At 46.3% G+C, this 15,557-nt stretch overlaps 7 protein-coding genes across 9 annotated transcripts; 5 read left to right on the top strand and 2 right to left on the bottom strand.

The window, feature by feature from the left end:
- The first annotated feature begins 133 nt into the window (after positions 1-133).
- Positions 134-1,181, top strand: LOC117135775. Its single transcript, XM_033296244.1, has one exon. It carries the CDS (start codon positions 215-217, stop codon positions 806-808), a length of 594 nt encoding a protein of 197 aa, XP_033152135.1. The 5' UTR covers positions 134-214; the 3' UTR covers positions 809-1,181.
- Positions 846-2,852, top strand: LOC117135774 (SH3 domain-containing protein Dlish). Its single transcript, XM_033296243.1, has 3 exons — positions 846-1,284; positions 1,572-1,695; positions 1,752-2,852. The coding sequence occupies exons 1-3, from the start codon at positions 1,239-1,241 to the stop codon at positions 2,647-2,649; spliced, it is 1,068 nt and encodes a 355-aa protein (XP_033152134.1). The 5' UTR covers positions 846-1,238; the 3' UTR covers positions 2,650-2,852.
- On the bottom strand, positions 2,833-4,638 carry LOC117135773. Its single transcript, XM_033296242.1, has 3 exons — positions 3,498-4,638; positions 3,301-3,437; positions 2,833-3,239 (listed from the first exon to the last, which is right to left on the bottom strand). The coding sequence occupies exons 1-3, from the start codon at positions 4,521-4,523 to the stop codon at positions 3,179-3,181; spliced, it is 1,224 nt and encodes a 407-aa protein (XP_033152133.1). The 5' UTR covers positions 4,524-4,638; the 3' UTR covers positions 2,833-3,178.
- A 32-nt stretch (positions 4,639-4,670) lies between these two features.
- LOC117135772 (ataxin-10) lies at positions 4,671-6,450 on the top strand. The gene is made up of 3 exons (XM_033296240.1): positions 4,671-4,748; positions 4,803-5,883; positions 5,971-6,450. The coding sequence occupies exons 1-3, from the start codon at positions 4,737-4,739 to the stop codon at positions 6,135-6,137; spliced, it is 1,260 nt and encodes a 419-aa protein (XP_033152131.1). The 5' UTR covers positions 4,671-4,736; the 3' UTR covers positions 6,138-6,450.
- An 89-nt stretch (positions 6,451-6,539) lies between these two features.
- On the top strand, positions 6,540-10,778 carry LOC117135771. 2 transcript variants are annotated; one of them, XM_033296238.1, is made up of 7 exons: positions 6,540-6,926; positions 6,988-7,119; positions 8,907-9,187; positions 9,251-9,925; positions 9,983-10,060; positions 10,109-10,364; positions 10,423-10,778. In XM_033296238.1, exons 3-7 carry the CDS (start codon positions 9,007-9,009, stop codon positions 10,574-10,576), a joined length of 1,344 nt encoding a protein of 447 aa, XP_033152129.1. In that variant the 5' UTR covers positions 6,540-6,926; positions 6,988-7,119; positions 8,907-9,006; the 3' UTR covers positions 10,577-10,778. The 2 variants fall into 2 exon arrangements, with proteins under 2 accessions (XP_033152129.1, XP_033152130.1); XM_033296239.1 differs by having other exon boundaries at positions 6,540-7,119; positions 10,130-10,364.
- Positions 10,779-11,047: 269 nt separating this feature from the next.
- On the top strand, positions 11,048-12,254 carry LOC117136793 (tRNA N(3)-methylcytidine methyltransferase METTL6). Its single transcript, XM_033297849.1, has 2 exons — positions 11,048-11,245; positions 11,304-12,254. The coding sequence occupies exons 1-2, from the start codon at positions 11,243-11,245 to the stop codon at positions 12,150-12,152; spliced, it is 852 nt and encodes a 283-aa protein (XP_033153740.1). The 5' UTR covers positions 11,048-11,242; the 3' UTR covers positions 12,153-12,254.
- Positions 12,255-12,648: 394 nt separating this feature from the next.
- On the bottom strand, positions 12,649-15,011 carry LOC117136791 (hyccin). 2 transcript variants are annotated; one of them, XM_033297848.1, is made up of 3 exons: positions 14,856-15,011; positions 14,092-14,793; positions 12,649-14,034 (listed from the first exon to the last, which is right to left on the bottom strand). In XM_033297848.1, the coding sequence occupies exons 2-3, from the start codon at positions 14,763-14,765 to the stop codon at positions 13,074-13,076; spliced, it is 1,635 nt and encodes a 544-aa protein (XP_033153739.1). In that variant the 5' UTR covers positions 14,766-14,793; positions 14,856-15,011; the 3' UTR covers positions 12,649-13,073. The 2 variants fall into 2 exon arrangements, with proteins under 2 accessions (XP_033153739.1, XP_033153738.1); XM_033297847.1 differs by having other exon boundaries at positions 14,850-15,011.
- Positions 15,012-15,557: the final 546 nt, after the last annotated feature.

Consider the following 15,557-nt stretch of genomic DNA (forward strand, 5'->3'; position numbering starts at 1 on the left):
TTAAAAAATTCATATATCTCTAACGTATTATGTTCTATTACATTACAAAATTGACTTATATTTTAACTTTTAGTTACATCACTATAATATAATATAAAGTCTTGAATAGAGCTCAGTAGACTTTGGTTATACAGCCATAACTATCTAGTAAGGTAACACCTTCGAAACACAATTCATAGCGCCTGGAGCTAACTAACAAACAAACACGACTAAAATGGTGGTTGTACAGGGAATGTACGAGGTCACCGAGCTGGTGGCTGGCAGCGTGGGATGCGTGTGTCTATACATGGCCGGATGCAATGCGCTGCCCATGGAGCATATTCCCGATCTTCCGTCGGCGCTGTTCGTTCTGACCACAGTCCTTGTTCTGCATCATCTGAGGGTAATGAACTGCGCACCGCTGCAGAAGCTTTGGATTTTGCTGGTGGAACTGTTGGTCTCCTATGTGTGCACCCAGGTCGTAGTGCTCTTGTGGCTCCAGTTGCACCGCCTTATGAACGAACTTCGGGACCAAGCAGTAAATACTCGTATGGGCTTGCATCTTTTGGAAACCTATCCAAAAGTCTTTATGTTTTTGCGCCAGGATGTCTGCTATTTTGGGCAGCTTATCATGTCCTTGGCGTGCACCTACAAGGCGATAATGGTCACTCATGCCCTGGACTACGCCCTACCAAATCGCCGGACCTACAGGTACTATGAGACTAACGCCATGGATGACAACTTAGGCGATGGTCCGCGGCGTTCTTACCGAAGGACCAACCGGCGATCAACACGGAGGAAGAGTACCGTGCGTGGCCGCACAAAATAGAAGCTTCTGCAGAAACTGGATCAATCAAATCGCCCAATCTAAACACCGTTTTTCTATACTTTCGATCAATGAACTACCCCACGCGTAATAAATTATCAAGGTAATCGGCGGCCCGGGTGCATTGCACCAAAATTGAAGGTGCTGCTCAAGAGCAGTTTACGCTTTACTAGAAATTTGCATGCTTGAAAGAGCAGAGCCAACACGTACACACAAAACCAACCTATTTTCAAATTTTGGCGCCTCTCGACAATCGATTAACGGACAACATCATCATGATCAGCCAATCGTATGAATTCCACCTCTAACACCTGAGAATATTGAGAAGAAGAAGCGCGTTGTGTCGGATCCAAACAATAAAGAAATTAAACAATTAGCCAAAATTTGGTTGTTTTTCGGTTGAAGGGAGCTTAATTCCGAGTGAGGGAAAGAGATGGCTTTTCTTTGCCCCGTGCGCATGAGGCGCGACAAGAAGAAAGGTGTGTTGATAGAAAGCGGAAGAAGCAGCACGAAAACAAAAGACTTCAATCACGAACTTGTTGCAGGAACTTAAAAAAAATGAAAATAGTTTAAATCAGTTTATTGGTGCATTTATTTTGTATATCACTGTACAAGAATTCTTTTTTAATGAAATATTTTCAGTCTACCTTTTTTTCTTGAAATTATATTACGATTGAATGTATAAGATATACAATTTATTTTAAATTTCATTAAATACAACATATATTGTACCTAAATAAGCATTTTCAAAATACCTCTTTTTCAGCTACAAATGCCAGCATAGAGAGAGACTTGCCTGCTGTGGGTGTATTGGGTATGGGCCGCATAACTGGTTCCTCCAGCATTGAAACACTTGTAAGAGTGGGCATTGAAAAGGAACACGGTCTAAGGTAAATCTATTCCACAATCAGTTTAAATAGTTTGTACAATATTCATTATATTTTAGTCCTGATTCTAAGATGGTTGTGCTGCATGACTTTACTCCTTGCGTGGATGATGAACTAGAGGTTAAGCGTGGACAGCTAGTTAATATCTTGTACAGAGAAAACGATTGGGTCTACGTGATTGGTCAGGACTCTAGGCAGGAGGGTTTCATACCCTTCTCCTATTGTGCTCCCTGCAACACGCAACTGGCGGATTTGGCTGTCAAGAAGAAACTGCCAAGGGAACAGTGTCCAGAGCAGCCGATCGAAGAGAATATACCACTTTTGGGCACGGATAACAAGCTGGATGTTCTTTGCGATGAAACCTTAAATCCTGGCTCTGCCAACAGCATAGAGAACACCCTGCTGGTGGAGCCAGAGTGTACACCTTTCGTGAAGGAACCGTCCGGGCGCTGTATCGTTTTGTACACCTTTATAGCCAGGGACGAGAATGACTTGTCCGTGGAACGGGGTGAATTTGTTACCGTGCTAAATCGCGAGGATCCCGATTGGTTTTGGATAATGCGCAGCGATGGCCAGGAAGGATTTGTGCCAGCCAGCTTTATTTATCCTGCAGACAGTGTGCGAGTTTTGCAGCAACAGAAAGCCACATTGAATGCCATGGAGACCATTTTGCAGCAGGGTCAACCAGGACAGCAGACCCAACAACAGCAGCAGCCACAATTGGGCTTGGGAACAGATGATCTACGCTACCATGGCACGGAGCTGGTGATGCTGTATGATTACAAAGCGCAAGCTCCAGACGATCTGTACCTTTCTGTGCGGAGAGGAGATTGGATTTACGCAGACTTGACCAATCAGACTGTGGATGGCTGGCTCTGGGCTTATGCTCCGAAAACCCGCAAATATGGATTCATTCCGAAAGCCTATGCCCGACCACCCGCCATGACCAGCCTTTGAGAGATAGATTCACTACCATAATCGTTTTAATTATCACTTCGATTAGCACTAAAGCATAATATTCGTACGTCTTCCAAACACCGTCGAATTGCATTTCAAAAAGCGTTACTTTGTGGCTTGGATATTCTTATCTTGAACACTAAATTCGTTTTTCAACTCATAAATGTCATTTTCATTGAATAATAAATTGTGCCTTAGATTTATTTTGTATGTGAGTTTGCATAACATATCGTATACACTTAATCTAGTGATTTCATTCTTAACTGTAAGTGCCTCGTAAACGAATATCAAAAATATCTAATATCGTATTCCATGTAGTACCAGCGTGGGCAGCACTTTGCTAGCATCTAGGTCTAGATATGAATACTAAAGCACTGTAGGGGCCAACCCCTCTATATGCACTTGGTTTGAATTATTGGATTGGATATGCATCCAAGCGGCGCAGTTGCGTAGAGTTATGCTCAGCATAATGTTGTACGCACTCGCACGTCCAACTGGATTTTGGTTATCACCTCGGATTGGCGAAGGTCTACTTTATGCCCAAACTGTCGCTAGCAGATGAGCAGTGCGAGCAATTAAGCTCCATATTTCTGTAAAGAGAGAGATTGGCTAATGAGACTTTGGCATTTGTAAAAGAAATTGTAATCCTACTTCATAGCTTCTCTCAGCTGCTCCTTCTCGTTCATTTCCTCGCGCAGTTTCTGCTGCAAACTGAGAATGAGATCGTTTTTATTTCGAATCTGCAGCTTCATATGCTCAATCGTCTCCTCCTGAGCTTCGAAAATTGCCTAGAAGTAAAAGAAATCTTATATAGATGTGATATATACATGAAAAAGAAATCATCCTACACGACACTCCTCCATGGATTCAGAGTACGAAGGCGGCTCGTCTAGGCAGAAGAACTCCCGCACCAGCTTGCACTTGCGCAGATCCTCCTTGGCCATCACTGAGTTGACGAAGATCTGCAGACCTTGCACCCGATTGTCGAGAAAGACGGCATTGAAGTTATCGCCAAAAAGCTTTTTCCGGGGCAGCATGAGCGTAAGGTTGGGGAAAGCCTGTTTTAGCTTGCTATTAAGCCGTACGAAGTCGGTGTAGCGTCGCATAACAAGCCAATAGTCGTTGGTCTCCGGATTCTCGACGCGCAGCTTGTAGGCAGTGAAACGCGCACGTTCCTCCATAACCTCGTAACCAATGATGGGAACCCTTAGCACAGCGTTGGGGTCCACGGGCGGCACCACCGATCCCGAGGAGAGGGTCATCTGGCTGGCGAACATAGAGTTGGAGCCAGTGTGCCGGGAGCTGGATTGGCTGTAGCCCAAGCTACACTCGCTCATACGGCGAGGAGTTCTAGAGTTGGACTCCAAGTCCACGGAATTTCCACCTGCCTGGTTGCCATAGGACGACTGCGTCAGGTCGCGATGGGAACGTGCACCGCCGAGCATTTCTCTTTTGTTTATCAGCGTTCTCGGAGATTGTTCGTAACTGTGAGAGCTAATCCTTTGCAGGCAAACCTCTGACTTGGCGTTTGCCACCGTCAATGGAGCACCGGAATTGCTAGCCAGGATTAAACTAACATCCCCCTCCGATTTGCTGCGCAACAGGCTGTTGTTTTGGTATTTTCCGATTTGTCGTAGGTCAGGACTCGAGTGGCACTTGCGACCGAGTAGCTTCTGCTCCCGGAACAGGTTCCGTTTATCCAACCCGCAGACGGAGTTCCCAGTTTTTAGCAACGATTTCTTCGGTGACGTTATTGCTGTGCTGGCCTTCTTAAAGAGCGATGCTTGTGAAGTTCTTGCTGGTGCTGCTAAATGGTTGTTATAGTTGCCGTAGCCAGTGCCTGTTTCTCTTTTCCGAAGCGCACGCAGTGACATTGCTTTGTTTGTCTTGATTTCGCTGTAGCGTTTTGTTTGCTACATGACTTAGTAAATTTCCCAAAACGAAATTGCTTTTCTCCCTTTTCTTTTGTTTTCTTTTGTGGAGTGCAGTGTGACCGCATTCCGTCGACCCAATTGAGGCAGTGTTGGCTAGCGCTGCACTGGCCATTCGATTGCACTTGGCGGCAAACAGCTGTGGGTCTATCGAAAATGGAGCATGTGGTAAATATTATTGTTATTCTCGCGAAATTTATTTAAATAAATGATTTACCCCAGCAAAACGAAACTGAAGAGCTGATACACAAGCTCGTGAGCCTGAGCATAACCGAAAATGAGGAGGAAATTTCGGCATTACTCAAGAACCTACGGCTTTTGCTCACAAAAGGCAGGGAAAACCAAGAGACTTTGGCTGGAAGTGTGGAGTTCTCCAGCTTTTTAGATGCCGTGGCTTTCAATCCAGTGATGCGCACGGAGCATCGGCTTGTACACAATCTATCTCTGCAGGTGCTAGCCAATAGTGTGGTTAACAATGAGACCACCCAAGCACTTATCTGGAGTCAGCATGGCTTGAAGATCGCTGAACAAGCTTACGCTTCTCCCTTGGGAAGTTCGAATAATGTGCTCCTCATGATCATGTATAACATATATCTCAGTGGTCGTGGTCTTATCACCGACTTGGTGGCACTTAAAACTTGTCTGCAGCTATGGCGAGCTCTGAACGAGGCCCAGTGCACCTATAACTTCGAGTACCTACACTTCTTCCTGGAAAACTTCATTGTCCAGAATGGACGAGCCTGCGTATCTTGTTACCAGAAGCTAGAGACTGAAGATCGTGTTGCTTTCCTCGACTACGTGGCCCACTATCTGAGGGAAAACAGTCCAAATGGTGATGTTACGCTGTTTTTACTGCAGCATTTTGCCAAAGAATTCCGCATGAAATCCGATTGCCTCCTGCGCGAAACGATGAAGCTTAAGCATGAGCTTCATCCCCGTGAAGTTCACACCTTACTGCGCATCATCGCAAGTGCAAGCGGCTCCGAGAAGTATGCCAATGTGTACACCAACGACCAATCGCTGTTCATCAACGTGAGCAGCCTGCTGAGATGCATTGTGTCTGCTGGCAAGGAACCGGATGGAGGCGGCCTTGATAAGCCCATGACGAAGCTGGAGGAGGTGGCACTCACTTCGGACATTGATGCGGGCTACGAAAAAAAGGTGTCCTATGAACTCAAAACGCTACTCGTACGCTGCTCCGCCAATCTTCTGTATGACAACAAGGCCAACAAGGGATACTGCCTGGACACACAGCTGCTACCCACGCTTCTTGAATGTACAACGATGGATGCTCGAAACCCGTGTAAGAAACATATTTCAAACAAGCTTAAGTAGTGTTTCCAAAATTTCAAGCTATTGCATTGTTAACATTTTACTTTCTATGCCCCAGTGATGAAGGAGTGGAGCATCCTGGCCATCCGAAACGCCTGCATCAACTGTCCGGAGGCGCAACAGGTGATCGCAGGCCTGACTATGCAGGGCTCCGCGCCCAACGACATCCTCACCGAACTCAACCTGGACATGGGAGCACTCCGCATCTCTGACAGGCAGCAATAGTTTAGATGGCCCAGCATACAGCATACATCCCATGAGAAATTGGCAAACGAGCCATGACCACTGGCTGGCCAACAAGTGGTTAGATGTTATTCACACTACGTCATGCTCCTCGCAGTCGTTGCCCCCCTTTCGGGGCTTTACGATGCGCTAATGGCATGCCAACAGATAGCCAAAGGCATTCATAAAAGCGATGTCAACGTTTAATGGTAAAGCGGGGCGGAATTGTGGCGGTCGGCTAGCGTGGCTAGCGAAGATATAAAAATAGCTGCCCATGTACCATGCTCTGTGTACCATTAAAAAAGAGATGCCTAAATCCATCTAAATTCTAAATTTGTGCGCACACTGCCGCAGTAGCGGCGGATTCATCGGCGGAGTAGAGTTCATGTTTATGGCGTAATTAAGCAACGATGACGTCTGCTCGAGTAATTCCTTCGGCGGTTTGCTGCAGGTGGCAGCTCCGCCCTGCCCAAATCCCACGTCCGAGTCCGCTCCCAAGAGGCGTACATATGTATGTAGAACGATTTTATGTTTATGCTGGCTAACAATGGCTGCCGTTGTTTTTCTTTTTGTTGGCTCGTCGCGCTCCCCAAAAAGAAATGCGAAGGAAAAGTCTGGCGAGCGACAACCACTGGTGGCTAGTAGCCAGTCAGTCTGTGCTCTGCCCTGGCCAGCAGCAGACGGAGCCGTACCGCCGCGATCCGATCGTTAGGAAGTGTAGAGCCAAAAGATCGCGCTCTTTTATTTCGAATTTTGTGGCTCGCTTCACGGGCAATATAGCCATTTATTTCGGTTGTTATCGCTTGTTCGCCTCGATTTTTAGTCGGTAGTTTAACCAACAATTTTATTTTAGACGACCGGTCCGGGCCGCTCATAAAAACCAAACACATCGTTCATAAACAATTAGACTGGGGCCAGCGTCAGTGGCAGCCAACCAGCTAGCCAGCCAGCCAGCGATCTCCATTGCATCGGTGCAGCTTTAATGGTAAACACCGAGGGTACATGTGTCTGCTCCTCTTATATAACGATAAATCAGGATACCTGACGGACGTTAACAACGCCTGACAGTTTATGAGATGGGCTGTCGTCGGTGGCAGGAGGCGGGAGGCGGGAGGCGGTGGTGATCCAAATCCGCTGGCATTGGCATTATTTATGCGGGGCATTAATTAAATACACATTTCTCAAAATTCGCTTCTTTTACGCCGGGGCGGAATTCAACGTGTGCTGCGACGTCTGAATAATACGGCACAGACCAAAAATACAATGGCCGACAGCAAGTAAAACAAAGGCTGAAACACAAAATAAATAAATACGGACGGTCGTTTCGAGATTTATTTCGCTGTGCTTTAAATTTTTCAAAAAAACAAAAAAAAAAAGTTCTAAAATTTCTGCCTGTCAAAAGTGTCAATATATTCGCGCCCAAAATGAGATGACAATGAGTTGTGAATTAATGATGCGACGATGCCTCCTCCATTTTGTCAGCCAGGAATCAGCTAAGCCTGCGGTGGGTCGTTCTAAAAATAAGGCAAACTGCTGGCTGTAACTTGTGCGTGGCTAAAAAACTAGAAAAATAGAAAGGAAATTCGAGAAAATCGCATTCGAAGCAAAGTGGCACATGTGTTGGAGCTCAATGACGCACTTCAGTGACGCAAGTGGCTGCAACTCCGCGACTCCCGCTGATGCAAGCTGCAAGATCTATTCCCGGAATAGATCGCGGAAGTGGAGAATAATAAACTGGCGGCTCTTTGAGTTTCTTTATGGGTTTTCTACCCCACAACTAAGCGAAATGTATATGATGACATTTTTGGTAGCCAAATAATGGTATCGCAACAAAGGAGGAACATTTCGACGGCAACCACATGGCAGGCAGTACTAACCATGTATATGACACTTGTGCACGCACACCGTGCTCCGCCGCCTAATCCCCACCTGCCACGCCAACCACCCATCCATCCGTCCGTCCATCCATCCGAGCACCCACTCGGCGGAGGCGCACCTAATTCTCGCAAATATTCCGCAAAGAGGCGAAATCATTTTTGAAAAGGAATTCGCATTTTTGTCATCTATTTTTCTCGCCTGAATGTGTCCACTAATTTGCTTAATTTCTGTCAAAGACCAACGACGAACGAAATTGTGGGAATTTCAGGTTGTCTTGGCAACTTGTATGCAAACACATAAATAAAATAAAAGAAAATAGCACGGATTCTCCAAAACAACATAATTAATGGGCACGTTTTCGCGGATTTGCGGGAGGCGAACTCAAAACTTTAAAAGAACTACTAAAAATATGCCTATAATATGAAATATTAGAAATCACATTTATTTGGAAAACGTATTCAAAACGTTTAGTTCAAAATAACAAGTAATAAATGCAAAGTACATAAACAGTTGACTACAGTTTCTCTTAGCGCCATTATCTAATAAATCACATTTATGAGTTCCATTTCAATATTTCCAGAATAATTCTCAATATTTTTCTAAATTCGTTGGTCTATCCGTCGTTGCCTTAAAACATATTTAATTGCCAGTTTTTTTGAAATCCCAACACTGCTGCTCCGCCTGCCGCTGTTTGCTTAGTATAAAAATAAAATATTGTTTAAATTAGAGAGGTCTGGGATCGGATGGGGGACGTTGGGATTGTAGGCCCGGCGAAACACCTGCCGAATGATGAAAACGGCGGCGCCCGGCAATGTCCCACATGTGTGCGATGTGTCCGCATGACTTCATTGCCGGGGGAGCGACTACAATAAGTGGGTTAACTTCCTCCCCCAGGAACGTGCGCTGTTCCATGTGCGTGTGGATTGCCCCTTGCCAACGTCCAGAGAGCCATAGGAGTGGAGCGTGATCCGGAAACAGCGACGACACAATCAGGATGAAGCGCGACGTGTCCACGTCGACCATCGGTCGGGATGAGGCCCGTCGTCCGCTGATGGAGGCCTACATGTTCCAGCGGCGCGTGCTGCTCGGCTGCAGTCTGCTCATGGTGGTTTCGCTGCTGATCTGGATAGTGGCCATCTCGACCGATCACTGGATCATCATATCCGGCGGAAAGGGTAAGCTAACCAGTTTGTATTGCTATAATATAAGTAAACCTTTTATTTGGTCAAACATCACAGGCATTTTCATCCCCGAATCCCGGCGATTCTTCATGTCCTCGCACTCGGGCTTGTGGCGTCACTGCCGGAACACGATAGTGCCCAATGCCATGAGCAATGCCCAGGTGGTGCGCAACTTTAGCTCCATGTCGTACACATCGCAGACGAACATCAACGAGGCGAAGCGGAATCTCTCGCAAATGGACTTCATCAAGGAGTTCGCGCAGGAGAAGCTGGAAACGTCGGACAACTTTACGGAATCGGCACGTCGCCACATGTTTGCCCACTGGGTGCGGGGCGAGGACATGGAGTTCCAGACGCTGCGCCACGCCTTCCGCACCCTGGTGATGAACACCGAGGAGAATCAGCGGCAGTTTAATGCCACGGCCATCAAGCCCATACCCATCAATCCGCTGGACGTGCAGGGAATCATTGAGAGAAAAACGTTTGGTTCGGCGCTGCAGCGGGTTAAGTACAACAACACTTGGTCCTACTACGTGATTCCCGAGGTGGCGCAATTGGCCATCTTCAGCAATTGGACGGATTACCCCCTGGTGGTACGACTACTGGGCACCTACATCCGGGATATCAGCATCCCGGCCTACGTGCTTAACGATGAAAGGGTGATACTGATCCTGGTGCCACCGCTGCCGCCCAAGAAGGGTCAGCCCGCCTACTACAGCTATATACCGAACCGTGAGTGCGAAAAGCCAAAGAATTCATCTGATTGCCTAACTAATCATTTTTCCCCAGAGCGCTGCAAGTACATCGACATGTTTCCCAACTCCAATGCTCTGCGAAATGAGCCCGGTTTCGATGACGAACTATTGGGTAGGTACCATTAGCTCAGTTTCACAGACGACGGCTCCTAATTGGCAGTCGCTTGGTACTCCCTTTCAGACTATATCCGGACGCAGGCGTCCTTTGCCTGCATAACACTGTTCGTGATGAGCTTGGGTGCCGTCTTCTCCTTCTACACCTTCATGAATCCGCGCTACATGTTCAAGCGTCTGGCGGGTGGCATCCACCTGGTGGCTGCCTCCACGGCGCTGGTGGTGCTCCAGGTGCTCTTCTCCTCGATTGACTACACCAAGGAGCATCTGTTCTATGCGTATCCGGAAGGGGCGCAACTAACGTAAGTCAATAACCAGATAATTTATAATATATTCTAAAGTTTTTATTTACATTTTCAGTTATGGCTACGGCGTTTACTTGGCCTGGTTCACGTTCGTGGACAATATACTGTGCGGTGTTATGTTCCTCTGGTATTCTGGCAAGAAGAAGGGTGCCAAGGCGCCCAACGACGAGGTGGCCATGGCCGACGAGCCGACCATCATGGGCAGATAACTGGTAACCGGATATCTATTTGATGGTATTAACCAATGCCCATACTGCGACCAAAGACCAAAGCAATTGGCTGACTAGCCGACATTGCTTATCATTTCACTTTTGTTATTTGTTGTTTTCATAATGGCTGTATTTAAAATGTTCGCTTTATAACTTTAAGAATCTCAATGCAATAAAGGAATGGTTTTCAGTCAGAAACGAACGATCCAGTTTGAAACCGATAACAGCGCGGGAAATTCTATTTTATATTCGATTGCGGTTATCGAAGTTAGGCTTGCTGGATATATGACCATTGGAATAAATTACTTAATACATTTCATGAAAACCAAATTATTGTAGATCTACAAAATGAATATGTAAAACACTTTATTTTATGCATATTTTTAATATAATTATAAATATAAAAACCCCTTTTCAAATCTTTTTCTGCTCCCATGGGTGGCAGTGTGACCATATTGCAAACACATTTCTAGTTCGTTTGGAAACCAAAACATAAAAATATTAAATCACACGTTTTATCCCAAATATTATTAAACTATTATTAAGAAAATTTAAAATATACAAAGACGTAAGAAACATCTTAATAGACAACAGGCCTTTAGAAAAGGCCATACACATACACTTGGAAAGGATTAACCCATTGGAATCGGACAGGACACTTAAAACATGGTACATAAAAAAAAACAGTTTTTGAATCATGGCAGTTAGTTATTCCAATACATCTTAGGAACCTCTGGAACCGGACGTTATTACTACCCAAGCAAAGGAACTGTCGGCAGTGGAGCGACAAAAGTTGGAGGAGCAAAACAAACGTGGTCTCGTGCCCGAATTCAAAGCGAACAAGTTGGAAATCGATGCCCAAAGGAACTGGGATATATTCTACAAGCGAAATGAGACTCGCTTCTTTAAGGACCGCCACTGGACGACGCGGGAGTTCCAGGAGCTGCTGGACCAGGAGGAGTTCCACGAGAAACGAACACTTTTCGAAGTGGGATGCGGTGTGGGCAACCTGGTATTCCCTTTGCTGGAAGAACAAACCAGCGAAGAGGGATGTTTCAGCAATAGCAGATTCTTCTTCTACGCATGCGACTTCTCACCGCGAGCCGTGGAATTCGTGCGTTCCAATCCATTGTACGATCCCAGCCAGATATCTGCCTTTCAATGCGATATCACGACGCAACAGGTGCATGACCACATCCCTGCCAGCAGCGTGGATATTTGCACCCTGATCTTTGTGCTCTCCGCCATACATCCACAGAAGTTTACAGATGTGGTGCAGAATCTGGGCAAGCTACTTAAGCCAGGAGGGTTGCTGCTGTTCAGGGATTACGGTCTCTACGATATGGCACAGTTGCGCTTTAAGCCGGGCAACAAGATAGCAGAGAACCTCTATGTGAGGCAGGATGGTACGCGGAGCTACTTCTTTTCAGAGGAGGAAGTATCCAAGCTGTTTCAGGAGAACGGCTTCGAGGTCATCACCAATGCCTATGTCCATCGACGAACTCTAAATGTTAAAGAAGGCGTGGATGTGCCGCGCATTTTTCTGCAAGGCAAGTTTAGGAGGAAAAACCTGTGACCACAGGTTAATTATCATGAGCATTGTTACGTATTTAGTTCTTGTATTTATTTTAAATCAATAACATGGTTCAAGTCAACGTTCAATAAATATTTGTATGTATATATTAGTTTACACATGTATATGCTAATAAGTGACAGAACTAAAAGGTTTCCTGTAGAATTCAGTTGAAATTGCCTGGACCCAACTCTCGCTGAATGTCGTCGAGTAGATATCGAATGTGTGAGCGTCATGCTGCTTACCTAAAACAAGTGAAATGCACCGGGATGTGTACGTTCTGTTCCCCGAAAATGGAACATAGTCTCCCTCTGACTGAAGCATTTGCAAACGATCTCTACCGAGGGTTCCCCGTGTGTGTATACATTTTGTATATATAATTCTTGTGACGTCCTAGCAACACTTAATCTAACCAACAATTGATTTGGAATACGATAATACATACGAACAACTAAGAAAACCCATCAAAGTTAACAAACTCAAACGATCCTTATGCCATAAATCTCGAGCCACGGTTCTATTCGTCTAATACACAGCGGTAGGTGGCGAATGTACACATAATTTGGGGTGAGTGAATTTCGGGGTCATGATGCCTTTGTGTCGGCTTGTAATCTTTGGATAATTCTAAGTATTCACAATATAGGGTCCGACCAAAATGCAGGGGCTATAATTGCATCTAACCAGAAACATTACTTTATATATTGACGAACTGGTAATAATGATAAATTATATATATATTGGTATAACTCGATCAAAACTGCAAACGAAATGCCCTAGAATTATCCTTGCATTACTAAAAAAATGCCTGCACAATGCCTACACTTATCATTGCATTCATTTAAAACCCACTCACCCCAGTTGTAAATTTATATACTTGATACTTGGATTTGGCTAATCGCCTTTGGAACGAGACGATTGATTGCACTACTCCGCCAAGCCGTGCTCGGCCAACTTGCCGCCATTGCTGCTGCTGTGTCCTATCGGCGCCAGTTCAATGCTGGAGTCGAAGCTCTTGGTGATCAGGTCGCTACTGGTCACCGAGTTGGTGGTGCTGCTCAGCGGTGGCAGGGATGTGTTGGCACTCACGCCCAGCACGCCGTCGTTGAGGTCGCTGTCCACGCTGAAACTGTTGCTGCCGTTCTCGTTGATCAGCGAGAGCGTCTGCAGGGGCAACACTTCGCCGGTGGGTGGCTGTTCCGCGCTGGAATTCGAACTGGGTTCCGCCTGCAGCTGGAGCAGTGAGTTGCGCTGCGTGTGCTTGTCGAACTTGCGCTGCGGTGGCTTCGGTGGCTCCTTGTCCTTTTCTTTCTCCTTGTCCTTAGACTTCTTGAAGCCCGCAATGAGCGCCTTGTGTGCCTGTGCCTTAATGCCCTCCATGCTGGGCCGCATGATGGAAGTGCGCGTCCCGGAACTCTCCTTCGTGGAGGGCGATTCCTTGGTGCCCGGTTCCGTCTCCTCAGTAACACTGGCCAGCTGCTGAGGAGCCTGCGGCATGGTGAGGTCCTGTACCTGAATGGGTATGTCGTCGGGCAGTTTTTTCGTACGGAAGGAGGCGTTTGTGATCATAGACTTGGACACCGAAGTCGTCACCGTTGTTGTGGACGGCGTTAAGGCCACACTCAGACCCATGGGACCGTCGTTGGGCTGCCCGGAAGGATTGGCGTGTAGCGAATTGCGCACTGCGCTGGTCACCAGGATCACTTCCGAGTACATCTCGTAGATGGCCCGGTTGTGGATGTCGTCCAGTGTCTGAATGGCTATCGTGCCAAAGCCATTAAACATGGCGAAATAGATGGCGTGCACCAGCTCGATCAGGAAGGCGGCGGACAGTGGAATGCGTGGTGAAGAGGGCTTGGGAAAAGGGACTCCGGTTGCAGGATCAGATCTGGAATGTTTAGAAATGTATTATAATTGCAAGACGATCATGTGAAGTTTACTGTACCCATAACTCATTCGATGGCCGTGACCCGACTTCGTGGTGAATCCTTGGTTCACCAACTGCGATGTGACCCGGCACAAGTGCAGTAGCGAAGACTTCTGCGTTTGGCTGACCTGCTGGTTGTAGCAGAACAGCAAAGCAGTAAGAATACGCATTCGGTTCTGGGCATGAATCGATTCGATGCGCTGGTGTGGACCCCACTTCACCTCCCGGTTGCAGTTCTCCTCCCAGCGGCGCAGATCCGTCATGGGCAGATTCTTTACCTCGTGGTAAACGGACGTCTGGGCCAGAATGGGCATGCGAAAGGCCACCACCTTCTGGCCGCCGTCTTCTGTGGACACCTCGCCATTGTAAATGCAGATGAGCAGCGTCTCCACGTCGCGCGCAGCCTTCTTATCGCCGCCGGCCACCGAGTGGAGGTATGTGTAGAGAAGCACTGGGATGAACTGCAGCGGAAACTTGTGCAGCGTCTGCTCCGGCGAGCGGTAGAAGGCCAGTAGCTGCTGGCAGATGTCGTGTACCAGCGCCTCGTTGCGCTGTCGCTCGTTGAAGATGGTGAATATGGCTTCGGCGATCTCGGGATCGGTTTCGTGCTCCACGACGAACGCTTCCGCCTCCGAGGGCTGACCCCGTATGCGCTGGTAGTCCGCCAGCCAGTCCCTCACCAGTTCCGCCATCGTCGTTACCCTGAACTGGTAACAGAATCTGAAAAGTGCAATTGGAAATTCACAGTCAATGTCGGACTTCCCAGTGGTGCTCACCTTGACCTGGGTGGCAACCGGGGTGCTAGCAATAGTAGTGGATGTGCCGCGGAGCTGGGTTCAGGTTTCCGCACCCTGGGTTATGTGGTAGCAGTGGCTAATTAATTTATCACTAGCCTCCGCTGCTGCTCCCTCTTAATTTTTTTCCCCAAATAAGCCAGGGCTGCATTGCAGTATGGCCAGACACGCGGATTTTCGGAGGACCGTATTTTTAAAGTTTTCGGTATATTATTTTATTTCTTTTTAAGATGGAAATATTTTACATTACATTTATATATTTCGTTCTTATTAAAATATTTTAAAATGTTCAGAAAGACTGTTTGATATTTATTCTTCGTTTAATGATAACTTTATTTTGAAATAATCAATTAAAGCTTGGCTCAATAAATTTCAAGATTCGAAAATTTTAGTCTATAAAATTCTTTTTATTGCAGGATTGTGGCAAATTACTGGAAGAAATTTGACTTATGCAACCTCTTTTAATTTATTAATGTGGCATGATCAGAAAAAATGTTTAACTTCTATTGAGCTTACATAAAATATCTATATTTTAAGATAAATAGAGATTTTTAATTGAAGAATCGAGACTTTCTATCATTACCGAATAAAATTCTGCCGCAGCTCGGTGCTTATATATGTCAACCACATTACATTATCATCAGATAACAAGGATTCTTAAATGAAATTAATATAAAAAAGCAGTCTCCT

The sequence above is a fragment of the Drosophila mauritiana genome, chromosome 2R (assembly GCF_004382145.1).
Source record: "Drosophila mauritiana strain mau12 chromosome 2R, ASM438214v1, whole genome shotgun sequence".
In the NCBI taxonomy this organism is placed as follows: domain Eukaryota; kingdom Metazoa; phylum Arthropoda; class Insecta; order Diptera; family Drosophilidae; genus Drosophila; species Drosophila mauritiana.

Bases quoted from the DNA above. Each gene is read 5' to 3' on its own strand.
- LOC117135772 (XM_033296240.1), top strand. The intron at 5,884-5,970 runs GTAAGAAACATA...TCTATGCCCCAG, and splicing joins GATGGATGCTCGAAACCCGT to TGATGAAGGAGTGGAGCATC.
- LOC117136791 (XM_033297848.1), bottom strand. From the start codon at position 14,765: ATGGCGGAACTGGTGAGGGACTGGCTGGCGGACTACCAGCGCATACGG. The intron at 14,035-14,091 runs GTACAGTAAACT...TAAACATTCCAG, and splicing joins GGCCATCGAATGAGTTATGG to ATCTGATCCTGCAACCGGAG.
- LOC117135771 (XM_033296238.1), top strand. From the start codon at position 9,007: ATGAAGCGCGACGTGTCCACGTCGACCATCGGTCGGGATGAGGCCCGT. The intron at 9,926-9,982 runs GTGAGTGCGAAA...ATTTTTCCCCAG, and splicing joins CTACAGCTATATACCGAACC to AGCGCTGCAAGTACATCGAC. The intron at 10,061-10,108 runs GTAGGTACCATT...CCTAATTGGCAG, and splicing joins TTTCGATGACGAACTATTGG to TCGCTTGGTACTCCCTTTCA.
- LOC117135774 (XM_033296243.1), top strand. From the start codon at position 1,239: ATGGCTTTTCTTTGCCCCGTGCGCATGAGGCGCGACAAGAAGAAAG. The intron at 1,285-1,571 runs GTGTGTTGATAG...CCTCTTTTTCAG, and splicing joins GAGGCGCGACAAGAAGAAAG to CTACAAATGCCAGCATAGAG. The intron at 1,696-1,751 runs GTAAATCTATTC...ATTATATTTTAG, and splicing joins GAAAAGGAACACGGTCTAAG to TCCTGATTCTAAGATGGTTG.
- LOC117135773 (XM_033296242.1), bottom strand. From the start codon at position 4,523: ATGTCACTGCGTGCGCTTCGGAAAAGAGAAACAGGCACTGGCTACGGC. The intron at 3,438-3,497 runs GTAGGATGATTT...TTTTACTTCTAG, and splicing joins AATCCATGGAGGAGTGTCGT to GCAATTTTCGAAGCTCAGGA. The intron at 3,240-3,300 runs GTAGGATTACAA...CTCTCTTTACAG, and splicing joins CAGCTGAGAGAAGCTATGAA to AAATATGGAGCTTAATTGCT.
- LOC117135775 (XM_033296244.1), top strand. From the start codon at position 215: ATGGTGGTTGTACAGGGAATGTACGAGGTCACCGAGCTGGTGGCTGGC.